The sequence below is a fragment of the Nansenia antarctica genome (assembly GCF_963989245.1).
Source record: "Nansenia antarctica genome assembly, chromosome: 8".
NCBI classification, from domain to species: Eukaryota; Metazoa; Chordata; class Actinopteri; order Argentiniformes; family Microstomatidae; genus Nansenia; species Nansenia antarctica.
The window spans coordinates 32,726,929-32,754,692 of record NC_137678.1 but is presented as its reverse complement, the minus strand read 5'-3'; the positions used below and the strand labels follow the sequence as shown (position 1 = coordinate 32,754,692).

At 43.5% G+C, this 27,764-nt stretch overlaps 2 protein-coding genes across 3 annotated transcripts; one reads left to right on the top strand and one right to left on the bottom strand.

The window, feature by feature from the left end:
- The first annotated feature begins 39 nt into the window (after nucleotides 1–39).
- On the top strand, nucleotides 40–13,255 carry dnajc2 (DnaJ (Hsp40) homolog, subfamily C, member 2). The gene is made up of 16 exons (XM_080537481.1): nucleotides 40–179; nucleotides 741–931; nucleotides 1,258–1,333; nucleotides 1,455–1,553; nucleotides 2,949–3,171; nucleotides 3,372–3,437; nucleotides 3,556–3,647; nucleotides 3,886–4,007; nucleotides 4,158–4,307; nucleotides 5,613–5,707; nucleotides 5,792–5,861; nucleotides 6,423–6,604; nucleotides 7,118–7,218; nucleotides 11,307–11,417; nucleotides 11,953–12,107; nucleotides 13,024–13,255. The coding sequence occupies exons 1-16, from the start codon at nucleotides 125–127 to the stop codon at nucleotides 13,090–13,092; spliced, it is 1,857 nt and encodes a 618-aa protein (XP_080393607.1). The 5' UTR covers nucleotides 40–124; the 3' UTR covers nucleotides 13,093–13,255.
- Nucleotides 13,256–13,262: 7 nt separating this feature from the next.
- pmpcb (peptidase, mitochondrial processing subunit beta) lies at nucleotides 13,263–23,022 on the bottom strand (the record flags this gene model as incomplete). 2 transcript variants are annotated; one of them, XM_080537483.1, is made up of 13 exons in its annotated part: nucleotides 13,263–13,387; nucleotides 13,704–13,779; nucleotides 13,900–13,988; nucleotides 14,077–14,162; nucleotides 14,272–14,432; nucleotides 14,856–14,999; nucleotides 15,233–15,345; nucleotides 16,820–16,899; nucleotides 21,226–21,424; nucleotides 21,513–21,642; nucleotides 21,731–21,817; nucleotides 21,927–22,064; nucleotides 22,939–23,022. In XM_080537483.1, the coding sequence occupies 13 exons, from the start codon at nucleotides 23,020–23,022 to the stop codon at nucleotides 13,323–13,325; spliced, it is 1,452 nt and encodes a 483-aa protein (XP_080393609.1). In that variant the 3' UTR covers nucleotides 13,263–13,322. The 2 variants fall into 2 exon arrangements, with proteins under 2 accessions (XP_080393609.1, XP_080393608.1); XM_080537482.1 differs by lacking the exon at nucleotides 13,263–13,387 and having other exon boundaries at nucleotides 13,430–13,779.
- Nucleotides 23,023–27,764: the final 4,742 nt, after the last annotated feature.

Sequence of the window (27,764 nt, the reverse complement as noted above, 5' to 3'; positions counted from 1 at the left end):
TGCCCTGTGCTGCATTAGTGAAGGCAGGCCCATGTGGTGCACCTCCAGCCGGCGACACTTCAGAAACACATTTACCCTGAATTACATTTCATAGCTGGATGTTTGAGTCTCTTACATTGCCAAGATGCTAATAGAAGCATTGGAGGGGGACGTGACTGGCGTCTGTAATGCCATTGCTGGTAAGCGTTTGAATGGAAAGTCAAAAAATAACTGCTGATTCTGACACTATTTGTTAGCCTAGCTTAGCAGTGTGTTAACATCCCTGCTTACAGCCAAGCTAGGGACATGTCTAAGCCAGCTAACAGTGAAGTGTTATTCAATAACCCCAGATTATTGTAATTCATTTTTGGAAATACTTAATACTCAATAACTTGGGGAAACCAACCGTGTATAGGGGTTAGCTATTGTGTTGGCTATTGTGGTTAGCCTGGATGTCTCTGAATGTCATTCAATCAGATCAGTGCACTGGCTGGACATTGATTAATCCAGACCACGTTTAAGACAACCGTTTTTTAAGGATGTTTTATGTCGTAAACGGACTTTTTTTGAATACTGATGGTTGAAATAACCAGCCGAATGGGCTGCCATTTACTTAACAGTCCAGTGGAGGAGGCATGGTGGCTGGCTGTTAATAGATGTGTAGCTAGCTAGATTTAAATGATAACTGACACTCCATCCCCCCTCTGCCCCCCCTCCATCCATCCCCTCCCCCCCCCAATCCCCATCCCCTCTCCCCCCAGCCTCGGTGCAGATCCAGGTGGAGCCGGTGGGCCGGTGGTTCGAGGCCTTCCTGAAGAGGAGAAACAGGAACGTGTCGGCCTCCTTCCAGGAGCTGGAGGAAGAGGAGGAGCTGTCTGAGGAGTCCGAGGATGAAGAGCTGCAGTTGGAGGAGTACCCCCTGCTGAGAACACTAGACCCAAAAGACTGGAAGGTTAGTTAGACCCCCAGTCGGATGCTTATATCTCAGTGGTCACAGGACCCCTGCTACTTCAGAACTATCTGGAATATTGCGCTATACTGTCTATACTGTCGCTATATACTGTATATATGTTACGGTACATGTGGGAAAACTAGGGTTAGGGTTAGGGGTTAGGGTTAGGGTTAGGGATAGGATTAGGGTTAGACATGCCAGCATGTACCAAGTCGACGTAGCACCTAACCCTAGTTTTCCCACATGTACCGTCTTCCCACATGTACCATAACATATATACTGTCTTGATTATGACAATTGATAATGGATCTCTTTCCCTTTTATAGAATCAAGACCACTATGCTGTCCTTGCATTGGCTCATATGAGGTACAAGGCGACACAGAAACAAATCAAAGCTGCCCGTGAGTATTTTGTACGCTACAGTGTCATGGTAGATTGTCTGGTAGATTGTCAGGTTTCTGAGTACATAAGAAGGTGTATCACACAGTATTCCAACCACATTGGCTGTATTTCCCCCGACAGATAAAGCAATAGTGTTGAAGCACCACCCTGACAAAAGGAAAGCTGCAGGAGAGAAGATTGTTGACGGGGACAACGACTACTTCACTTGTATAACTAAAGGTAAGGACCTGGCTCATTGTGTGGCTCACAGCACACTACTTTATCAATGTAGGGTTACTTATTTCACTTGTTTACAATACTGAATGTTGAAGAACCAAAGCCAAATAATCTTACTCTTGTGTATTTGTACAGTGAGAGAGTAATAAAAGCGATTCTGATTCTGACTAAACCAATTCGGTTGTTAAGTCTGACGTCAAACGTGACGTTTAGCAATTTCCGAGTCCAAACCACAAATTCCCTGCACCAGAGTACCAGTGTACTACAGCCAGGGTTCGAGTTATAAGCTGAGCTTTGCGGGGGTCTCCAAAATAACAGTGCGAAATGTTCTCATGCACGCGCGCGAATCATGCCCACACAGCGATGGGACTTACAAGTTTTAATTAGCCATAGGCTACTCATTTCACCACATCAACACCACCACATGAAACAACAGCTATAAGCAATAGTTACGGGTATCTCGGCCAATCATTTTGTTGTTTTTGCTATACAGTCCATTCACTTTCCCTGTTAGCACGACACATTGTCCACATCTCCATTTCCAGTGACATCGCACCTGACATAAATAATCATGTATGCTCGTCCATGAATTGTGCTTTCATCTAATGTTATGCTACTACGGGAATCAAGTGATTTGACATTAGAAATGAATTTGTTTCATCTCTTGTGCAATGTGCTCTACAATCTGGGCACATGAATGATCGGATCGGTGAGCAGGGGCCAACTGTCGCGCCATTCATCTCATTAAGTTTCATAATTGGATTCAGTTTTGTATAAGGCATCCTTTCTTTAGCGACAGTATAGGCTGCCCTGAACGACCTAGCTGTCTCCTTATACATACTGGAGGTGAGTTCTGCTACTTTCTTCGGAAGCACTTGCTTTTGTTTGAGCTCTGCTATTTCAACAGTTTCAACGTTGGGTGTCATAACAGGTGCAGCTGAATTCAAGTTTGGTTTCATGGTTGAAAACCCGAAACTTTCCAGGCTTGTCGACTCGGTCGGTAGCAGTGGCCTTTTTTGGGGCGGCATGATAGCTAGCTACTGAATGTTTTCTTCTCAATAATCGTGTTTTCACGTTCGCAAGCTCTCAACAATCATATTCTGCTGTTGCACAATATTCTACTGCGCCCCATAGTGTCTTGGTGGTAAAGTGCAGGCAGTCAAAGGCATACTGTCATTCACAGTATACTGAATGACAGTTCAATCGTTTTTTAGACTGGGATTTGCTATACAAATATAATGAATTATTATTATTACTGAGGCATTTCGAAGAGAGCGCCTCAGCCAACTTTGGACCTGGAAACACGTCACGACTTAACAACCGAATTAAGTAATTAACCTTATCAATCTAAGCTGTTACTTATGATTTGTCTTCTCTTTTGTGGTTTGTGGTTATCAGCTATAGAAATACTGTCTGACCCAGTAAAGCGAAGAGCCTATGACAGTGTGGATCCCACCTTTGACAACACTGTGCCCTCAAAAGGCGAGGGCAAGGACAACTTCTTTGAGGCATTCTCTCCAGTTTTTGAAAGGAATGGCAGGTGGTCTACCAAAAAACACGTGCCCAAACTCGGCTCTATGGAGTCCACCTTTGAGGAAGTGGATCATTTTTACTCTTTTTGGTGAGTGGCATTAATGTGTGTGTGTGTGTGTGGACAGTCAAACTGCCATGTCATGCAAGCAAAGAATATTCAGAATTGGGAACTTAAAATAAATATACTTAGTAGTATGGTCAACTTCTTAGTTATTATGATGATTACATTACATTTCACTCAGTGATATTGATGGTTCACTCTTTCTCTTTCTCACTTTCTCAATGAAGGTACAACTTGGATTCGTGGAGAGAGTTTTCCTATCTGGATGAAGAGGAAAAGGAGAAGGCAGAATGGTGAGCAACAACATCACAGTCTGGTGTTCAGGCTCCTCCTGGAGTGCTAGCATAGCAATGTGCACGCTAGTTCTCTTTCTTCAGTTGTCTGACTTGTAAATTCTTCTCTTAAACTCAGTCGTGATGAGAGGAGATGGATTGAAAAGCAAAATCGTGGTTCCAGAGCTCAGAGGAAGAAGGAGGAGATGGTCAGAATACGGACACTTATTGGTATTTAGTATTTCTTTTTTTTTTTTACATGTAATTTGCTTACACTTGTACACTTTACTCTACATCTCATTCTGAGCTAGACATTCTGAGCTAGACATTCTGAGCTAGGCATTCTGAGCTAGGCATTCTGAGCTAGACATTCTGAGCTAGACATTCTGAGCTAGACATTCTGAGCTGGACATTTTGAGCTAGACATTCTGAGCCCTGCGTTGACGTTGTTTCACCGCCTCTGTTCCAGACACTGCCTACAGCTTCGACCCCAGAATAAAGAAGTTCAAAGACGACGAGAAGGCCAGGAAGGAGTCGGAGAAGAAGGCCAAAGCTGACGCCAAGAGGAAAGAGCAGGAGGACAAGGAGCGGGTCAGTCCCACATGTCCTAACATCCAGTTATCTATCTGACAGCACGTTGTGGTTCCCTTCCTTAGGTGTGCTTCCTTGGAGCCACACCCTGTGCATCTGCATAGTGTAGTAGGTAACTTCTAGACCTGCGGTGTGTTTGTGTTTCCCCAGGCTCGGCAGGCAGAGCTGGAGACGGCGCGGCTAGCCAAGGAGAAGGAGGAGGAGGAGGCCAAACAGGCCGCCCAGCTGGTCAAGAAAGAGAAGGAGGTCCAGAAGAAGGCCATCAAGAAAGAGAGGTCGAAACTCAGGACAACCTGCAAGGTGCTTACATAGTAGGGGTGCAACGGTTCTCGGTTTTTTTACGGACGGTATGGTTTGCGTTCCACGGCTCAATTCACTAGTGAACGTGACGGTTTTCGGTTTTCGGTTTTCGTTTTCGTTTTTTTTTTTACCTTTATTTTACCAGGAAGTCACATTGAGATTAAAACCTCTTTTACAAGAGAGACCTGGCCAAGACAGGGTCAAAATAGTAGCTTAAAAAAACAGTTCAGATAACAAGACAGGACATAAGACAGTGGCAACAATACAATAGACAAACAATGGTAGGGTATTTACAAGGTGATTAAAACATTGAGAAGTCTAACCAAAGCAGGTACAGCGAGCGGTGACCACATCCTTTAATCTACGCTTGAAGATACTTATGGAAATAAGGGCCTCTAATTAAAAAGTAGTCTGTAGGTCATTCCAAGACCAAGGGCCATAATAAGACAAGCTTGCCCTTCCAACATTGTTCATGATAAGTGGCACCTTGTATTGTAGCCATCTACGAGACCTGAGACCCGAGCCACTCGGTATAGGGATGAACTTCAGGCCCAGATAATTCGGTAAGAAGCCAGAGATGATTTTAAACACAAGAGTGTACCAGTGTTGGAGCCTTCTGACAGAAAGAGATGGCCATCCAACCAGACTATACAGTGTACAGTGATGGGTCCTGAAGGCACTATTGGTGATGAACCGAATGATACAGGGGGTCTAGCTTGGATAAAGTGGACAGAGAAGCAAACCTATATACTGTATCACCATAATCCAATTGTGAAAGGAAAAGGGCGGAGACAAGACGTTTTCTGGAAGCCAAGGAAAAGCAAGATTTAAATCTATACAGGAAGCCCACTGTACGCTTAAGCTTTATGGCGAGAAGATCAATTTGGCCGCGTTCGTAAATTAGCTCAGAGCGCCGGAGCGTCCACGTGAATGCCTCGAACGCGGCCTTTGGTCAGAGGTCGAGTTGGTCTGGAATGTTTGTTTCTGAACCGAACCGTACCGAAAACCGTGACCCAAAATACCGAACCGTACCGAACCGTGGGCCAACTGAACCGTTGCACCCCTATTACATAGGGTGTCAAAGTTGATGTGGTGGCTAGATTGATTGATTGAGAATGTTTATTTTGGTCCCTTTTTTCTTTTTTCAACTTATACAATTCATAATACAGATATTAAAAACTTACACAGTCACAATGCGTAACACCAGGACCAAAAAGGGATATGTCGCAATCGTTGTTTTTGATCGATATTTGCATTGTCTGACCACTGTCTACGTATCTGTTGTATTTCTTTCTCTGCCCGTAGAACTGGAATTACTTTGGTGACAATGAAGCTGATACTGACAGTGTGAAGATGATGGAAGATGTGGAGAAGCTTTGTGACCGTCTAGAGCTGATGAGGTAAATGATTAATAGAAAACAATGTAAAAAGATGCTTCTAAATAAAATAAAATAAACTATATTTACATTGCACTCTTTCTCCAGTCTGCAGGCCCTGAATGAGGCGATGGCATCGGGTTCGAAGGAAGAGGGCAAAGCAGCTGTGGAGAAGCAGGTAAAGAGGGAACACACACCTCACATTGGCATCTGACACAGTATCGGAATCAGAATTGCTTTTATTACATCCAATGTACACGACATGTACACAAGTACAATTCTTTGGCTTAGGTTCTTCAACATTGGCATTGCAGCAAGATCACAATAATACAAAATCACAATAATAGAGTAAAGTAAAATAAGTAAAGTAAGTAATAATAAAGTCATAATGGTAGTCGTACAGCGGAACCAGTCGTGCTACAGTGGAATCAATAGTGCTGTGAGAAGTACAATAACATGAAATGCAATAAGATACAATATGACAATTCAAGTAATCAGGTAGTGTGCAAGTAGTCATATAATATATATAATTTTGTGTGAGTGTAGTTGGTATGGCAGGGGGTCGTGTTTTCATCAAGTGCATTTAAGTGCCCAGAGGCTTCGGATTCCTCGACGGCAGTCGCTCGAACAGTTTCTGACAGCGACAAGATCTGGCATTGCTGTAGCCAACTTGCACCTTCTGACTGTGAGTGTGTGTGTGTGTGTGTGTGTGTGTGTGTGTGTGCGCGTGTGAACACAGGTACAGGAGGTGAACGCCCAGCTGCAAAAGGAGAAGGATGCAGAGATCCAGGCCAGACAAACTACCCGCACCTCTGAACAGGCCAGCGGAGGCTCCGGGGCTGGAGGCAAGGGCTGGAACGAGGAGGAACTCCAGCTGCTCATCAAAGCAGTGAACCTGTTCCCTGCTGGAACCAACGCCAGGTACTCACCTGCTCTGCTTATTATGACATGCTATCTGTACCAGCTCAGAGGCCTTGCGGTTAGAGTGTCCCTCCGTCCTGAGATCGGGAGGTCGTGAGTTTGTTCCCCGGCCGAGTCGTACCACCAAAGACTATAAAAACGGTACCCGATGCCTCCCTGCTTGGCACTCAGCATTAAGGGTTGGATTGGGGGGGTAAGACCCTGCGACATACCAGCGTCATGTCCAGGGGGTGGACTTGTACATCAAGCCGCCTCACGCTACGGAAACAGGAGATAGGCTCCTGCCCCCTAAGGGCCATTAGGCTCGAACCATCGGTTCTCAATTATCTGTCTCAAACTACTGGTTTCTTGGTATTCAGGTTTTCCTTTTTTATACATATGAAGTTGAGGTTAGAGCAATACAAACCTCTGCTTTGTTGGTGACCCTGTTCTGGCTTCAGGTGTGAAGAAATGTCTCTGTATTGTTGTTTTCATGATTTTTCCCCCCCCTCTTTATCTTCCTGTGTCTTGTAGATGGGAAGTCATCGCCAACTACATGAACCTGCACTCCACCAGCGGTATCAAGAGGACCGCCAAAGATGTCATCAACAAAGCCAAGAACCTACAGAAGCTGGGTGAGAACTTAACTATGTTCTTACACCTCTACCACTTAACTATGTTCTGTCTTACACCTCCACCACTTAACTATGTTCTACACCTCCACCACTTAACTATGTTCTGTCTTACACCTCCACCACTTAACTATGTTCTTACACCTCTCCCACTTAACTATGTTCTGTCTTACACCTCCACCACTTAACTATGTTCTTACAACTCCACCACTTAACTATGTTCTGTCTTACACCTCCACCACTTAACTATGTTCTGGTCTTACACCTCCACCACTTAACTATGTTCTTACACCTCTCCCACTTAACTATGTTCTGTCTTACACCTCCACCACTTAACTATGTTCTTACACCTCCACCACTTAACTGTGTTCTGGTCTTACACCTCCACCACTTAACTATGTTCTGGTCTTACACCTCCACCACTTAACTATGTTCTGTCTTACATAGGGGTGGGACGATTAGAAAATGTCATGTCACGATTATCGTGGGCAAAATAATCGCGATCCACGATATTATCGCGAGAATTAAAAAATAAAATAAAATAAAAATGTTTTTTTAATTTATTTTTGGAATGCCAATAAAACACACTGTAATCACTTTAACTTAGATTTTGTTGTATTTTTAGGACATTTTTAGGACATTTTAAGTCAGTAATTCAGATTCTAGTGGCACATATCTCTGGCCATAATCCGGGTCCTTAAGAAAGAGCAATTCCTTTTCGGCCAATCAGCACCTTTCATTAACGTACCCAAGGAAGTTTAAAGAACGCACTCCCAGTTAGGGCTGCAACGATTAGTCGATTAGTCACGACTAATCGATTACGAAAATTCGTCGACGTGAAATGTTGTTGTCGACTAATCGCATAAAAAAATATATTTTTAAAAAACGTTTTTTTTTTTTTTTTTTTTTTTTAAACGGGAGCCATGCAAGAATCAGCTGGGTAAGTTTTAGCTAACGTTGTTAGCCAACTGGCTAACGTTATATTGTTAGGGTCGTAATGTTTATGTTAGCTTTACTGTTACATGTTGGAAAACAACGTCTCATGGACAGGGCTGTACATGCTATGAGCGTTTGTGCTATTAATTTATTTGCCCTGTGGCACGCATGTGACAGACAGAGGCGCTTGTATGTAACGTTACGTAGCAGGGGTTTTCCATGTTGAAGCCAGGAGAACGCGAGATGAAATGAAGTGAGGGGTGGTCGCTATTAAAATACCAGGTAGTCATGGTGGATGATCATGAATGATGCTTGATAAGTGAATGCTATTTCAATTATGTTGAGTCCACCAGCGAGCTGTCTGTAAGATAAACAGCGCCAAGCGTAGCCTACTAACGTGAGCTGTCTGTAGTCTAGCCAGCAATGCTAGCTAGCCAATCAACTAGCTCTGTGAGCAGCTGTAGCTTGGCGTAACGTTAGGTTAGATAGCTAGTTAAGCCGGATTTATGCTTCTGCGTCGCCATTTACGCGCAGCGAAAAGCCACACGACTAATCGCGACTAATCGAAAAAATAATCGACAGATTAGTCGACTACCAAAATAATCGTTAGTTGCAGCCCTACTCCCAGTGTTGCCAACTTCCAGAGCCCCTTGGCGACTTAATTAGTCAAAAGCGACCAGCGACAAATCTAAATTCCTTTTCTGGTCATTTGGGGAATTACTGTAAAGCATCTAACATATCCTGTATTCCACGGTTCACGTTACAACCGAGCTCAGGAGAGACGAGTAGGGATACAGTCTATGGCGAGCGAGGGTTGCCGTCTCCTCTCTCCCTCAACACTCACTCCCGCGGCCAGTCTGATAGCAGCCGCGGGGAGCGTACCGTTGTTCCCAGGGTCCTCGCAGGGGGTTCGGGCAAAGTTCGGGAAATAACGGACGGTTGTCATGTGTTTATACAGCATGGATGTTACGTGCCTAATGCCTTTGATGCGCACACTTGCTACTTGCCGCTTTAATCATTGTATTTAGCCTATAGCACAAGTCATGCATTGAATGTAACCTCAAGTGCTGAACAGTATTAAGTAAACCACAATATATTTGCTAAAGCTTAGGGGCGCGCCTTTTGCCGCGCCTTTTGCAGCCATAGACTGTCACTGCCTGGTAATAACAAGGAAGGCCAATGACAGTATCCCGTCTAAAGTTTTTCACCAGCCATGGTGAGTAGGCTAGCATACGTTACCTAGTGACTGACTGACAAGGCTGACTTGACAGTAACGTTACCCATGCAGGCTGAACAATAGCGCGAGAAGTTCTGTGAGGATATTCGCGCGCGGCTCATGTGAGGAATTGCAATTATATTACAGTAACAGTCGCTAACTTGACTGCAAAAGTAATGTAGCCTAGGCTGAAAAATAGCGCCAGACATTTGTTAAACACAGTTTATTCATAACATACGATTATGACGATTATTAAAATAATTAAAATTCTCCACGATTAAGTTATCGCGGGTGTTTTTATCGCGATTAACGATAAAAACGATAATCGTCCCATCCCTAGTCTTACACCTCCACCACTTAACTATGTTCTGTCTTACACCTCCACCACTTAACTATATTCTGTCTTACACCTCCACCACTTAACTATGTTCTGTCTTACACCTCCACCACTTAACTATGTTCTGTCTTACAACTCCACTAGAGATGCTCCGATCAGGGTTTTTGGTGCCGATCACTGGAATCAGTGATCTGCCGATCCGATATCACCGATCACAGCGTCGAAAATGGCAATTGAAGCATTCTATTTATTGTGTAGCATTATTTATGTTTTAAATTATTCTTAACACCATTGACATTGTATATTAAGTATTTAAATGAAATTAGGAGATGAGAAAGTATCATGAATTGACGACCATCTGTTTTATTGAATTCACAACCACCTGTAGCTTACTTCAGGAAAAACAAATAAAATGTGAAAATAAAAATCATAATAAATAAAATGTACACTGTCACATCAAATGTGCAACATTCCACTCGAATGAGAGGAACTAGGGGCTCTTAGAGAACTTGGAGCTTATACTGTAACTGTAGCTTTCCTGAGGAACAATAAACATACCCAAACTAAACTGCAACATAAACAGGCTATAGCCAAATATAAAATACTGTTTCAAGTCAGTCAGTTTCAAGTCATATTTAGGAGGAGATAAGACAGCAAGTCAGCAATAATCAATAAAACAAAAAAACAAAACATTGCACCTAAGGAGATTTCAGACTCAAACCTTACTTCTGATTAAGCAGCATCACTGGCAGATTAGCCTTGAGAAATACAAGCATCTCAGCGTTTTTGGCACTCAGCCTGTTCCTCTTATCATCTCAAATATGTCCTGCTGCTGAAAAGTCGCTCGCTATCTACACTTGTGCAAGGTGCACAGAGGAAGACCTAAAACTCACGCGCTAATAGTTGTTGTTGCTATGGGCCAAGTGACTTCCTGCTCGCGGGGTCACATGACGTCGGTGAACACTACCTACACTACGCTCGTGAAGTCGCGCTGGAACTCTGACCAGCACTCGTGGAACGCCTCTCGTCCAATCAAAGCACTCGGTCCCTTTATGACGTCGAGCCCAGTGTGCGCTTCGGCGCTCTCTGAGCGAATCGACGAACGCAGCAAATGCCGTATGATATTCGTGGTATTGAAAGACCTTGCGTGCGTTCCTCCGCAAGGTATTTCTTTTGAGCAGACATTACAAACGGCATATTTGTTGTCTCTTTCCGACACTGTGTAATATTTCCAGACTGGCGACGCCATTTTGTAAACTGATCGGTCATGTTTGATCGGCCGTTTTGAGAACTCCGATCAAAACCGATCAAGGCCATATCGGCCGATACCGATCGGCGCCGATCAGATCGGAGCATCACTAAACTCCACCACTTAACTATGTTCTGGGGGTCTTACACCTCCACCACTTAACTATGTTCTGGTCTTACACCTCCACCACTTAACTATGTTCTGGTCTTACACCTCCACCACTTAACTATGTTCTGTCTTACACCTCCACCACTTAACTATGTTCTGGGGGGTCTTACACCTCTAAGCCCATGTTGAGTAACTTTATCCAACACACTCTTGTGAGATTATTTAACCCTTCATTGTGTTTTCAGACCCCCACCAGAAAGATGAGATCAACAAGAAGGCCTTTGAGAAGTTCAAGAAGGAGCATGCTGCTGTGCCCCTGACAGTAGACAACGCAGTTCCCTCTGAGAGATTCGACGGTGAGTGACGGGCGAACAGTAGAGTTGACTGGTTTCGTTTCACTACCAATGGATTCAGTGGTGTAGTCTAGTGTTTTCTAGTGGGTATACTGTGATTTTCCCCTCCCAGCCTCATATCGTTCATTTCGCCATAAAAAAAATTCTGCGCTGCCTGTCTAACATTATATATAAATTACATGTTATAAGGCTGATCTGTGCATGATAGTGCTGCATTTTGGCATATTTCATGTCGCATCTCCCCCCGTTGATGGTATATGACGCTATAGTCAGTCCCAATGGTCCAAAATTCAAGTGCTTCGTAACATAGACAGGGTGAATTTTATGAATGAAAGTTCTGTCACAAAACGCTGTTACGTATCCTCACACATTTTTTAGTGGCTATATGGAAATCCTTGGCCTTTCCTAGTGGGTATACGGCGTAGTCCTGCATATCACCTAGACTACACCACTGGATGGATTCACACCCAATTCTGTATATCCGACTGAGATCCTGTGAGAGAAACGAATGGCCGTTTTTCTTATTTCTTGGTCTCAGGTGTCGACGGCAACGCTGCCTCCTGGACCACGGACGAGCAGAAGCTCCTGGAGCAGGCCCTGAAGACCTTCCCCGTCAGCACCGCCGAGAGGTGGGAGAGGATCGCCGGAGCCGTGCCCGGGCGCACCAAGAAAGACTGTATGAAGAGGTATAAGGTAAGCTGTCCAGGCCAGGCTTGACAGTTTGTAACGTTAGAGTTATATTTTTTTTTTTACATAATCTGATCCATTAGGTGTTTATTAATGCCTGTGTGGTGTTATTTTTAAAAATGTTGACATTGAGTTAGTAATTCATAAAATACAAAGGTTCCATCTCACAAAACATAATGGAATGTAAAAACTTTGACGCTCAATATCTCTGAACTACCCTAAACGGAGATAGAACCTTATCATTCTAAACTCACGACTTGATGCTTCCTTCAAGTGAAATGTCCTCCCTATTCGGTATGTGAAACTGAAGGAGTGTGTATTCAGTGTGGCAGAAAATTATTAATATATGTATTTTTTCATTAATTCAGCAGGGCAGAAAGAAATGTAATGTAATGTGTAGAGCTGGCGTGATTCCTTTTTCAACATGATGTTTTTTAACCTCCAAAACCTGATCATGGCACCTAGAAATCCACGGTCTCATGAGACTGATGCCAATGTTTTACCTGAACCTTTATTAATGTTGAACCCTCCCAAACAGACCACAGGAAAAGTGACTGGAATGTGGATGTTTCTCCACGCTGGTCTTAAAAAGCCTTAAAGTCTAAAATCCAGCAATCCAATTTGTAAGACCTAAAAAGGTCCCAAATTTCAGTTGTTAGGTCTAAAAATGAGATCCTGCAAGGAAATCAGTCCGACCACATCTATTTACACAGAAATTAATCAAGCTTTTTTGTCTGTATGGCAGTGAAATCCCTAATTTCATCACCTCGAGGATGACAAAAAGCTGTCATATGGTGTCGGGAATAGGTCTACAATTATATCCAAGAGGTCTAAAAAGGTCTTAAATTTGACTTGTTGAAACTTGTAGGAACCCTGTACATACAACTATCTATTAACATCTACTATTTCCTCTCCAACACAGGAACTGGTGGAGATGGTCAAAGCCAAGAAGGCCGCCCAGGACCAACTGTCTGGGAAGAGTAAAAAATGACCTGATGTCTCAAGCGGAAACGACAATGAAAACAAACAAACAATATCCCCCTGTTATTTTAAAGTTATTGTGTTGGTCTTTATTTTATAATAAAAATTAAAGAAAAAAAAAAGAAAAGTCAGAAAACTTAAATACACTGTTTGTAAAGTTGGTTTCTTTATAATACTATAATACTGTACAGTTGGCTGCTTTCAGTGAACGTTGGTAATTCTTTCCGAGAGCGCCAACGCTCAGGGTTTCATCCAGTACATCCCACCGCGAATCCGGTTGTATTCTGGGAGCTGTTCGATTGGCCCTGGAACAAAAAAAGGGACGAATAGTATTTTTCTTCATACCACAGTGTGTATGTACAGTCTCTGAAGTGCTAACCTTGAGGGGTGAATTAAATTGTTTTAAGCATCAGGTCTTAAAGTTAGTGCAATACTGTATGTACTGTTTCTGCAAAACTGTCAAACTGAAGAAAAAAAAAATGTATACTGTATTTATAACTGACATTGCATTATGTTTTGTTTGACAGACCCTAAATGGCCTTATGATTTGAAAAATGAAAACTTGCCAGTAAAACCAGAATTGATTTGAATGGATTATCCCCAAGAGTACAAACAACATACCGACTGCTGCGATGGCAGGAGACTTGTCATAGATGTATTTTGTACACACGTCCTTGATGGTCTTTGCATCTATGGCCTTTTGGGGGAGGGGGACAAAGACATTTCAAATAAAGACACCAATACTTTCCCAACACATTTCACAAGTGTTTTTGCTATGTTTTCGCTCCTTCTAACCACATCAGTGCATGAAACTCACATCAATCCTGGCCTCTAGTTCGTGCAGAGGGATCCTGCGGCTGTAACACAGCATCTGTCTGCCAATGTCCTCACAGATTGGGGTGGAGCCTGATACAAGTGCATTACAATTTTACTCAAGTGACGACAAAGCCGTAACATTTTTATTTAATCGTGGTGGTGTAATCTGAGACCATACCATCGAGATGGAGGAGCATGTTAGTCTTGAGGAGGTTCTTGGCTCTCGCTACTTCACTCTCTGTCACGCTGGTGCAGAGTGACATCCTGAGGTAAACAAAGGAAACAGTCAAATCTACCCACAAACCACTTAATTGTAAAGTCTCTTAAAAGCGAGCTCTTGAGTGAAGGGTGTGACTGCCTGCCTATAACTCACCATTCCAGCTGGGTGAAGTGCATCATCTCGTCGATGGTCCCGGGCTCACACACCATGTAGAGGCCCCACAGACCCGTGTCTGTGTAACACGTGTTGAAGGACTGGAAACTGTGGCACAGGTTGCCCTGGCACGCCATCTGTGCCAGCTTGCTGGAGAGATTCTACAGGAAATAAACAAGGAATAGACTTGTTAGACATATCCAGCTCACAGCTTGTTTACATTACTCCCTTCTGGACAGCGCTACAGGGCCACCAGGACAAAAACATCACAACACTTGAACAGTTTCTTCCCCAAAACCATAGCCCTTCTCAATAACTGCTGATCATTGCACCTTGCACTTTACATGTTCTTGCACTTAGTTGTACAGTATATTTATTCATAATATTCACTCAAATTGGTACTGTATATTTTGTCATGAGTATTGTCGTGTTGTCGTCTTGTTGTATGTACTGTAGCTTGTTTAGCGTGGTAGAATACCAAATCATGTTCCTAGTGCACTGCACATGGCGAATAAAGTTGAATTGAATTGAAGAAGGTATCCACCTGGAAAAAGGGGGAAAATGGATGCTAGACATGAACTTACCACACCACCACCGAAGGAGCGGTCCCAGTTGCCGATGAGGGTGTTTGCCACCATGAGGGGGATGGTGTCAGGGTGTGACCAGCCCACAGCCTCCACAGCGATGGCGATATGCGCTAGGGGCATCTTGTCGTCACGGACACGGATCTAACCAATAACAATGAATTAAATTGGCCAATTGTACCTCAGAGAAGGACAGTAGTGTTTTTAAAGGTAGCTGATATGGTGGAAGACTTCTCAGAAACATGGAGCTACCCACCAAGATTTAGCATAGAGCTATCTATTAATTAAATCTGAGATAGCAACAAGTGGGGCGCGTCAAAGTTTTGTATTTCTGAGGAGCACTTGAATGCAGCAATAGATGATCACTTCTACCGTACCTCACTTCCTGTAAATTCGCAAAGAGGAAATGCCGGGGCCTCTCCCTTGTATCTGGCAGGCAGCTTCCCAAAGTGGTACTTGGCCAAATCAATCAGCTCATCGTGTGAAACCCCTGACGAAACAAATAGTACAAAACATGTTTTACCAAATTACATCCCGTGAGTTCCATATATCAACTGACAAGCATCAGGTGAGCACAGCCATAGTGGATCTTTTTTTTCTTCTTTCTTTCATTCTTTTCTGAGTGGGGCAGTCCCCCAAAATAGGTTTTATTTTATTGGACAGATATAGTGAAGACAGACAGGAAAGTAAGGAGAAGAAGGGAGAGAGAGAGGGCATGAGCCGGGATTCGAACCCATGCCGACATGGGCATATCTGTGCACTGTAGACCGCGGCACTAGACCACTGGACCACAGCCCAGGGTTTCCGTTAGAAAAAATTCGCGCCGGTCAACGTGTCCGGGAAGATTTCAATTTACCGGACAAACGTGAGATATTCCGGTCATCATATTAAAATATAATATAGCTGGTTGTCGCGGTGATTACTGTTGTGTAGCCTATATATGACGTTTAATGTCTATTTCTCATCCGATACGATTAGATGCGAGCTATATAATAAATATAATAATATCGGCTTTCATGATTCGCATGCGCGCTATGCCAGCGCTGAACGCGCGCCACACTGGGAACTGAACAGACTGCATCGATCAATGAACGGACTCCACATTACGTTAACTGAAGTATGTTAAATTGTTTGGGATTAATGTGAGTTTTCTATTTTCTCTTTCCAGTTTTACCCTTTTTTATCAATAAAACAACGTCATTTCTATAACCAGGTCTCGCTGGTTGGGAAGGCATTTAGTTTAACTGCCTGTCAAATCATACTTAATCGGACTCGGGAGTATGACAATGAGGAGAACATAACTGTTTATTGAGAAACAATTGATAGGCAGGCTGGGATAGGTATATAAAGAAATACCACAATGTCTAGATTTATAACATTTTATTGAAAAGTGCAACATTCTCATATTCGTTGCTCCTCTCGTGAATCCGTTATTCCTCCCCGATTTTTTGCACGGTGAGCAGAACATTTTTCCTTCCCCATCTAACGCTGTTTCGCGGAGTCATCATCATGCCGGCGTCAAATCATATAATAAAAAGAAATATATAGCCTGTAGTATATTGCTATGTTTAGCATAGATCTGGGATTGATTGCTATTGCCTCCGTAGCATTACATCTTGACAATGTTATCATCGATCGACTAGTGTGGTCTAGTTGTCGTTGGGATGCCGATGAACGTTGAGCTCCAGAGACCCGAGTATTATTAATATAAAGTGTATCTTGTAAGTTAGAGAACAACAAGACACAACATAGCCTATATATTCGTCTTTTTTAATATAGAAGGAATCAGAATGTGACAATTAAACTTTAGCGAATTGTATTCAAATTGTGCTTAGAGGGAATTATTTTCACCGGACATTATGACCGAAGAGGTTTAAATATGTCGGACTTCAACATATTTTACCGGACAAAGACCGGTAATTACCGGTTAACGGAAACCCTGCCACAGCCACAGTGGATCTTACCTCCAGCAGCAGCCAACACTATCCTCGGTCCTTTGTAGTGGGTGGTGATGTATTCCACAAGGTCTCCTCTGTTGATGGTTCTGCATCAAACACACAGAGAACTATAGTATAACTTATATTATACAACAGTTAGTTCCGAGCAAGTAATTTGATTGGACAAGAGGCATTCCATGAGTGCTGATATACAGTATAACAGCACTGGGACTTTTAACTATATGCATCACTCCGCCTCACAGATGTTCTACTAAATGACCGTTAATTAGACTACATTATTTGTGTTCAGGTTACTAGGCAACAGTCCATTTGAAGTTCAGTTGCGGAACTATTTTTTGTTTATTTTTATGATTACCGTATTTTCCGCACTATAAGGCGCACTTAAAAGTCCCAAAAAAAAAAAAAAAACGACAGTGCGCCTTATAATCCGGTGCGCCTTATATATGGATCAAAATGTAAAAATTACATGACCAATATTTTTTTTTTAATAATAATAAAATGTTTCAGTACGACTGGTAAACTACAAAGCCGCACCGCTTGCAGCATTACGGTAATCAGTAAACGACGGCCGCCATCTTGGAATCTCCGCGAATGCTATGCTATTGTTATGCTATCATGTGCTCTGAATGGATGCCGTACTCACCCAACTGTTCAATTCGGACACTCACACCGCTTGCAGCATTACGGTAATCAGTAAACACCGGTGTTGTGCTTACTCACAGTCCCACACCACAAGACCCCAAGTAAAGAAGACTAAACAGAGTTTCCGAGGGAACAAAGTGAGATTCTTGGTGCTTTCAACTTGAAGTTTTAAAGTACCCACTCGATATAATAAACAACAGTTTAACGATCACTAAACACTTATCATTTGTGTATTGGATTCATTATTCTCGTTTGCCGGAGGCTACCGGTAAGGGAGGGTTGATTTGTAAACATACTTTCGTTTTAGCTCGTGTTCAAAAGCAAGAACTGTGTGTTCATCTAGTTATGTGTAGTTATGTGTTTTTAGCATGTCGATGTTCTCCCAGTATGTTGTCATGTTATTAAAATACAGTTTAGACCTTCGTAGCGATGTGTTTTGTTAGCTGTTAGCCGCTAGCAGCGTTTGTTGTGGTTTGGTCAGATTCACTTTTCTCCCATTCAGTGTTTGAGATGAACCAACATTCAAATACGCCTGTCGTGTTCAATCTTTCTCTGATTTGAATGTATGACACATCATTTGAAAGCTTACAATCTGTAGTTTAAGCATGTGTAAAAACTGAAAAAGTACATTGCACATTTCACCAGGAGCTGTCACATATTGGTTGTTGGTTATAATTGTATAGCCTATTGGTTGTTTTCTGGTGTTGTTTTGCTCTGTTTGTAGTCTACTTGATGTATTTTTATCAGCTGTTAAATCACCACAGTGGTTAATCCACTAATAGAGATAATAGCAGATTGAAAATGCTTGTAGCTAACTCCTCTATATCTCGTGGTTGCAGCTATTGCGAATTGCTATTCACGCGAGTCAGCTGTGAATCACCGCAGGTCCTTGACGCTTGTTGCAAAAATGCATGACGAACGGCTGATACTTGAGGTGGAAAAATATATATTTTTGACAGTGGAGCAGGTAGAACGTTGATGGTGACAACTAGGGTTGGGTACCGAAAATCGGTACCGGTAGGTACCGGTTACTTTACATTCGGTATGTACCCGTACCGAATCGCAAAGGAGATTTCGGTGCCTCATTTCGGTACTTTTCTATCTCGCGACGTCACATCGCCTGTTAAATTTCCACTCAGTGAAAGCAGCGAGTACGGAAGGATAACGAGAAGGTTGCTAATAGCAACTTCCGCTAGCGGGTTGGCGTAACGCGACGCTCGACTTATGGGTGCGTTCCAAAAACTCGTTCTGGAATTCTGATCACCACTCGTGGAATGCCTTCTGTCCAATCAAATGACTTGCTCCCCTTATGACGTCGGGCCCAGTGTGCGCTGAGACGCTCTCAGAGCGAGTTTACGAACGCAAGCCTTTGATTGGACAGTGCACTCCAGGATTCGACGCGTCTGTTGATGACGTTGTGCGGATGTGTGGCTGCGTCTCTGCGAGGAGGACAACATGATCGGGGATCTCTTGATATTCGGGTACTGTCCTTATCCTACTACTGTGTCTGAAAAATGAATCGTCATGTATCATGGACCAGAGAGGGGGAGGGGAGTAGTAGTAGCTGAGCGGCAACAGAGTTTGGATTTTGACGAGGTGGAGGGCTCCAGTTCATCAGAGTTATATTTCCTCTCGGTCTTCTTGGTTCCGGGGGCTATGCAGGCCTCTTCACTAGATCCCTTTTCTAAGAATAATCTGATGTCCTTGAGGGGCTGCCGAACAAGTGTGTACTCGTATTGGACATCAGTACCAACGATAGGCATCCCCAGCTTAATGGAGTCCCCAAGGCTCAGGAGTTTTATTTTCATTTATTTTAATTTGAGTGTATATTTAACTAATATATATTGTGCCTCCGCAATAAAAAAGTGAAAAGCTGTTTAATGTTGTCGACCGTGTTATTATTATATATATATATGTCATTTAAAAAAATCAAAAGTACCGAATTAAGTACCGTTTTGGTACCGGTACCGTTTTTAAAGTATCGGTTAGGTACCGGTACCGGATAAAACCCAAACGGTACCCAACCCTAGTGACAACACTCAGGTGGAGCTTGGACAACGGGAAGTTGACACAACACCGATGGAGAGGTGACGCAACGCAGTAGGTGGAGCTTGGGCGTAACGCAACCCCAGTCAAACGTTTGACTGCAGTATCTATTCTATGCGCCTTATAATCCGGTGCGCCTTATAATCCGGTGCGCCTTGTGTATGAAAACAATTCTGAAATAGGCCATTCATTGAAGGTGCGCCTTATAATCCGGTGCGCCTTATAGTGCGGAAAATACGGTAAATAAACAAACAAATCATAATCTGTTGTCGCTTATTACTGTTAACTAATAATAACTAACACACTCCCTCTTGTGTGATATTACTTAAATAGAGCCCCTACATTTACTAACAACAGGTAGTGGAAAAGGCACAGCACAGGCTGAAGAGGTTTGGCATGGGGTTCAGACCCTGCGGGCCTTCTACAGAGGCACAGCTGAGAGCATTCTGACTGGCTGCATCACTGCCTGGCACGGCGACTGACCTGCCCTCAACCGCAAAGCGTGCAGAGAGTGGTGCGGACAGCCGAGCGCATCAGTGGATGTGAGCTTCCCTCCATCCAGGATATACACAACAAATGATGTGTCAGCAAAGCCTGGAGGATCATTAAAGATCCCAGCCACCCCAACCACAGTCTGTTAGACCCCAGCCACCCCATCCACAGTCTGTTCGAACTGATGCCGTGCAAAAGACGAAGCCTCTTCCGGAGCCTCAGGGCCAAAACTCAGAGGCTAACCAACAGGCGATCAGGCTCATAAACAAGGCTACTGAAGACAAATTACTATTATCCCCAACACATCCCATGTATACAGACTACCTACCCTTAAGCACAGTTACTTTACTAAATACTACCTCTTACACCCACTGCCACCGAGTGCAATACTCATGACATTTCTACTTCTACTATTTTATTTTTTACTATCTGTACTGCTAAATTGTATCCTGTCTTATTAGTCTCCCACAACTTGTCACCTATCCAGTTGTCTCACTTAGGTCTTAACTACGGTCACTTCATTATCTTGCCTTATTTGTCTTTCTGCTGCAATGTCAAGGAACCGAAGCCTATTTTACTCTCTTACACTTGTGTAATGTGACGTAACAATACAACTTGAACACACAGCAACTATTGCCATTTTATTTTTCTTTGACTTTGCCTTTTTATAACTATACTTGTATAATGGGATGTAACAATAAACTTGAAACAGCAGTAGTATACAGGGGTGCAAACTGGTGATGGCCCAAAAAGGTGACCCATTTTTTTTGTTGCGGCTAACCTTAGCACTAGCACTAATGGTGTTAAATAGATATCACTAGCACTAACGGTGGTCTAACAATGATGCGTGTGTAAGTAGCGGCAGCCCTGACCTTAACACCTGCAGAATTACTTCGAAAACAGTTTACTGTGACTGTGTTCTCCACGCTGTCTGGAATTGTACCTATAGCTGCCTGAAGCTAAAAGTTATTTCAACAGCAGCAGAGTTCAGCAGACAGGGAGATTAGTTAGCTCGCGCATCATGTGACTTGGATGAGACTTAGACCCCCCCCCCCCCTCCCACACAACATTTTTTTTTTTGCAGAAAAAAATCTAATGGATGACATATTTTGAGATAAAAACAGCGAATTTAGCAGAAAGGTGACAAGTTTGCACCCGAGTGTAGTAAAGTAGCACACATTTCTGAAAGCTGACAAGACTAGCTGAGTGAGACAGACAACGTTCAGACATACTTGATGTTCTCCGTGGGGCCCAGGATGGTTCTGCCCAGCGCCGTGGTCTGGTAAGCAGTGGCGTGGAGGTAATCAAAGACCACTTCCTGCAGGTTGGTCTCCACTTCCTGCATCTCTCTAAGGATGACCCCTCGCTCTCGCTCAATCTCTGCTTCCCCCAACGTGCTGTTCTGGATGATGTCAGCGAGGATCTCCACAGCTGGAGACAAAGGCGGTTAGGCATTGTTAACTGTTTCACCGTGTCAAAGTATGACAGTTTGATCACACATTAACAGTTGCTGCCATACCTCTGGGAAGGTCCTTTGTAAATGCCTTGGCGTAGTAAACCGTCTGCTCCCTCGAGGTGTAGGCATTCAGATGGGCACCCATGTTCTCAATCTCCAGCTCCAAATCAAGCTGTGAGCGTTTCCTCGTACCCTGTCACACACACATACACACACGATTGACACACTGGACCAGTATCAAACAGTGCTAATGGAATCGCAATGATGCAACGATATCTTACTTTAAATGCCATGTGTTCCAAGAAGTGTGCCGTGCCATTGTTCCTCTCGTTCTCGTATCGACTGCCGGCATCGATCCAAAGACCAACCTGCAAGACAGCAATTGTTCACGTTCCCTGTCATCAAGGTCATTGCTACATATAAAAATGAATGTAGCTTTCAGCTTTAGTAGGAACATGGATGGTGTTAGTCACTTACAGTGCAGGTAGACAACCCCGAGTCCTCGGATGCAACACGTAGTCCATTTTCTAACGTGGTAACCTTGGTTTCAGGGACATTTAAAACCACTTGATGAGCGGCTTGTGTGGCCAAAAGTCTGTGTGATCCAACGCTAGGCTGCAGTGAAGAAAACAAGAAGTTATAATACAGTTGAGTTGGACAACTGCGTACCCAATTAATAGTGCTGTAATCAATTGTTCACAACATGTTGTTGACAAATCTGGGGCATGTCATCATAATTAGTCACAGCGCATCGACTCAAATAGCCTTAACCTAACGAATACATGGTTGTCCAGGTAAGAAGTGTACCATGATTCGAAGTATTGTGAGCTTAGAATGATAAGGTTCTATCTCCGTTTAGAATGATATGGTTCTATCTCCGTTTAGAATGAGAAGGTTCTATCTCCGTTTAGAATGATACGGTATGAGAAGGTTCTATCTCCGTTTAGAATGATAAGGTTCTATCTCCGTTTAGAATGATAAGGTTCTATCTCCGTTTAGAATGATACGGTTCTATCTCCGTTTAGAATGAGAAGGTTCTATCTCCGTTTAGAATGATAAGGTTCTATCTCCGTTTAGAATGATAAGGTTCTATCTCCGTTTAGGGCAGTTCAGAGATATTGAGCGTCAAAGTTTTTACATTCCATTATGTTTTGTGAGATGGAACCTTTGTGTTTTATGAATTACTAACTCAAAAATGTCAACATTTAAAAAATAACACCACACAGGCATTAATAAACACCTAATGGATCAGATTATGTAAAAAAAAAAAAAAAAAGACAAAAATGGAGATAGAACCTTATAATTCTAACGTCACGACCTGTCGATCAAGAGAGGCGGTTCTGCTCGCATCCTTATGCAACCAGGCCATGCTGAGTCGCTCGGCGAACATCTTCATATTGAACGTAAATGTGCTTCTCGATCATTATACGTATAGCAAGGTTGTTTGTTTAACTCTGACACACGTCTGGCTCTCGCAGTCTAGTCTCACCCTGGATAAGGCGTTAGTCTTCAATAACTGTCGTTTGACGAGATGTCTCCCAGCGGAGGTGAGACGCTGTAAGGACGTCGCCATGTTGTTGACTTGTCACGTGGCTTAGTGCGCAGGCGCAATGCTGACGTAATGGACAGGCAACACCACGCCTACCACGTGGTACCTGATGAAACGGCCAGGCAACTCATATTTCATATTTAGATTATTTAGATTATTTAGATTATTATTATTTATATTAATATTATTAATATTATTTACTTTTTTGACTAGTTGAGCATAATACACTACTTTAATTTGACAGACACATTTGAATGGATTAAAATTGGACATTTGTAGTTGAGCAAAAATGTTGTTGACCTGACTCTAAAGCATTTAAAGGAACCAAAAAGCCGATTACATATATTTTTCTAAACATAGGGACCGGGCTATAGACACTTAGCGTTGTGCCTTCCTGTTCTTAGTATGCATTGTAACTTAATAACTTGTAACTTGACTTTTAAAAATACTAGTCATGGTGACACGAGCTTTTCGCACCAGCACTTTTCCATGCTGGATTACCCAAAAAGGGGGCGTGGTCGTTCTGATGACAGGGAGGTGATGTTTTTGGAATATCCCTAAACCTCTTTGCATTGGCAACAGAAGACTGCACTGCATTGGGAGTATTACTGACGTCTGATATTTATTGACATCATTTCATGACTATGGGTGTGTTGTACTCTGATCACTGTGTCTGCCAGGAGTCCCTCAATTATGGGAATACTTGTGTGTTCAGGGACGCGGGAAGGGGGGTGCTGAGGGTGCTGCAGCACCCCCTAGCGGCAGGCAGAAGGAGCTCCTCCTGCCTGAATAAAAAAAATGTATATATTATTCAAACAATAATTTAAAACAATATAAGAAATATTGTTGCTTTTGGGTCTAAAAATAAATGCGTTTTTTGTAATAAATGTAAAAATGTGTTTGTTAGTTTTAATTTTAGTGATCACATGGTCATATCTTGCTAGGGACTTGACATCCGAGTTAGCTAACTATCAGGTGCAGGTGCAACATGGCGCAAAAACGAATCTCTGAGTTCTTTAGCAAAAAATGCTAAATCAGCCAGAACAATTGAAGTGGAGATGGAAGAAGATGCTGATGCAGGGGCAGGGCCTTCTTCCACTTTGCCCACAGACCACCATCCTACCCCTTCCAGTGTAGCAGCAGGACCTAGCAGGTCTGAGGCTTACGTTAGCCCTAGCCAACACAGACCAGGAGGAGACCAGGTGGTCCCGCCACCGCCACCGCCACCGCCACCCCCACCCCCACTGCCACCGCCACACCCACCGCCACACCCACCGCCACCCCCACCCCCACCCCCACCCCCACCGCCACACCCACACCCACCGCCACCGCCACCCCCACCGCCACCGCCACCCCCACCGCCACACCCACCGCCACCTCCACCCCCACCGCCACACCCACACCCACCCCCACCCCCACCCCCACCGCCACCGCCACCGCCACCCCCACCGCCACCCCCACCCCCACCCCCACCGCCACCCCCACCCCCACCCCCACCGCCACACCCACACCCACCGCCACCCCCACCCCCACCGCCACCCCCACACCCACCCCCACCGCCACCCCCACCCCCACCTCCGTATGACGCCCCCGAATGACGTCATTCTAGTGTTTTTAAATCCTCCGTTTTGGCCGCCATTAGCTAAAAGCTGTAATTTGGCTCTACAAGTGTTAATATGTCATTTTATGAAGTTTTAATATGTTTTCAGGCGAGAAAGTAACCATATATATTCACAAAATGTATCCGGTTTATCAAAATAACCCGTTTATATATCTGATCTGACGTTTTTTCCCCACTTCTGAGAGCAGACGACACATTTAGGTTGTGTCAGCAGATTAACGTGTGTATGTTAAACTGCGAAGACAATGTCATCTTCTTGCACTTGAATAGCATTAAGGTTGATGCAGGCTCACTAGTCAGCTATATAATATATAACATTTTATATGAAAACACATGCTAATTTCACACGTAACTCGCTCCGCTAACGTAGTACGGAGTTGGCTAGTTAAACCACATCAGAGCACAGAGCACCTCGGGTTGGGAGAGCCCTATAAGACCCCGACTATCAAATAAAAGCAGAACGGAATAAACGTTATTAAATACAACGTTATAAAATGCAAGTGTGCACAGCACACACACACACACACACACACAGAGGAAATCGCGCAATCAGCAGGGAGAGAGCCCGGAGCGCACCCACGTCTCGGGCGGAGACCTTGGTAAAATCATATCCCCCTGTCCAATATAATGTTGGCAATATTCTCTATTGGTTAAGTGCTCCCGGTTTCAAAAGAAAGAAACGGAGGTCTGATCAGCAGATCATTTCTCATAAAGTTGCAAACGCAACTTGAGCCTTAGGGACTAAGCATCCTAAAACAATGCACAGCAATTCAACTTAATAAAAAAAATGCGCGTTTCGTTCAAGATCCATTAGAGTAGGACATGTACAGTTATGATAAGTACAGTCATATGTAACTTTTGGACTAGTATAGTAGTTGATATTGTAATAAAACGTGCCAATGTCAGACGATGAACAAACACACCACGAGTCCACACTGATTCAGAAAACGGAATAAACTTTATATATATATATATATATATACACAACACTTTGAAAATTCATAGGGGGGAATTCATCAGGGGGATAACGTTTGCAAAAGAACGGTACAGGTTACAATCAGGTATATAATAATAGTTAGGGAGTAACATATCATTCACAAATTCAACAATAATAGAACCAGTATACGTATGTTACACAGTCAACTGTTAAGTGGGACAATGACAAGCTGGTCTGTGTCCAGAGGGGAGAGAAGAAGAACAGAGGATGGAAGCATTGGATTGAAGGAGGAGAATTATACTTGGTGAGCTCTTGTCCTCATACATGCATTTCTTTTTTACTACAGTAAACATTGTTTTGTATAAGAAAAGAAAAAAAATCAAAGTAAACATTGTCAACAAGAATGAAGCCCTGCATTTTTATAACTTTATATTTGTTTCTCTCTTAGGCAAGTCTTATGCAATACCACACATAACTTACTAGCTAATGCTAGCTAGCTAACACGTCTAGCCCAACCCAAGTAACACAAGACAAACCGTTAACTAACGGTACACAGTAGCAACAACACAACTTATAAGAACAGCATGTGCTACTATGCGATTGTTTTAGAAAGTCTTAAATATAGTACAACTCGTCAAATAAGAAAAAGTCAAATAAGTAAAGTAAGTAATAATAATGTAAAGGGGGTAACAGCTGGGGCGTTAGGGAGTAACATCTGGAGGATTAGGTGACATCTGGGGGGGTTTGGGGGGAACATCTGGGAGGTTAGGTAACATCTGGGGGGTTAGGGGGGAACATCTGGTAGGTTAGGTAACATCTGGGGGGTTAGGGGGTAACATCTGGGAGGTTAGGTAACATCTGGGGGGTTAGGGGGTAACATCTGGGAGGTTAGGTAACATCTGGGGGGTTAGGGGGTAACATATGGGAGGTTAGGGGTAACATCTGGAGGGTTGGGGCAACATCTGGGAGGTTAGGGGATAACATCTGGAGGGTTGGGGGTCACATCTGGAGGGTTGGTGGGTAACATCTGGGGGGTTAGGTAACATCACACCAATCAGCTCTCCTGTTGAGGTAAGCAATAACCATCTTGTTAGTGTAAACACACAAACAAGCACAGATATGTACAGTCAAAATAACATTTTGTGAGTAAATACATTTCTAAATAATCCCTATTCAATGTGACTTACCAGTGTACTGGGTGGATGGGGATGAAAGGTAACTGTCCAGATGTAATTTTGTCCAAAACATCTTGGTGCTGTGAGAATGAATGAGCATACATTTAATGTATTAGTAATGAAACAATCAATATGAACATTTAAAAATAACAATGATGTAATTGTGGCTCATACTTGCAGTAGCCTGAGGTAGAGGTGGTCCTCACAGAGGAGGTAGAGGTGGTCCTCACGGAGGATGTGATAGAGGTGGTCCTCTCGGAGGATGTGGTAGAGGTGGTCCTCACGGAGGATGTGGTAGAGGTGGTCCTCACGGAGGATGTAGCAGGGCTGGACAGGGACTTATGTACAGGGGAACGGGCCCTCACGGAGGACGTAGCAGGGCTATCTGTGTACAATCTGGAAAATACTTAAAAAACAACTTTACAAGCAGTACAAACAAATTCATTAGGAAACATCATATTAATTGACACACAAGACGAATGGAAACACTTTAAACACCTCCTGCAGGATACCAGAAGCTCTGGTCCTCTCGTCCAGATGGTCCTCCTGCAGATGCAGTGCACACTAACGTCCATAGTGTACACTGACTGGGCCGTGCGTGGACACCGTATGGAGCTGGGGAATGGTTTCAGGTGCCCAACCTGAAAGCAGGAAAAGAGGTGCTCACGCATAGCAGACTGATCAAATTCCATGCTTGCTGGGTCCTCACCTCTGCAGCGTGTGAGACTGTTCGCAATAGCAAACAGCCCACAGTCTGAGCTGCCTCTCTGCTGCTGGACATCAGGCCACTGCAGAAGGACCTTGGGACCTGAAAAAGAGAGACCTGTTATTTGAGAAATGAACTCCTCGGTCGACCCGTGACCAGAGGAGTCATAAACGTTAACAGTACCTACCTTGCAGTTGATGTTACTTACCGTAACCCAGTGATTTGAACAAACATTTAAAATCTGAACAAACCCCTGGGTTGATGCAGGCACGGAGGAGAGGAGGGAGAGGGACGTTGTGGCGTAGAGGCCTCCTACATGGGGATGTT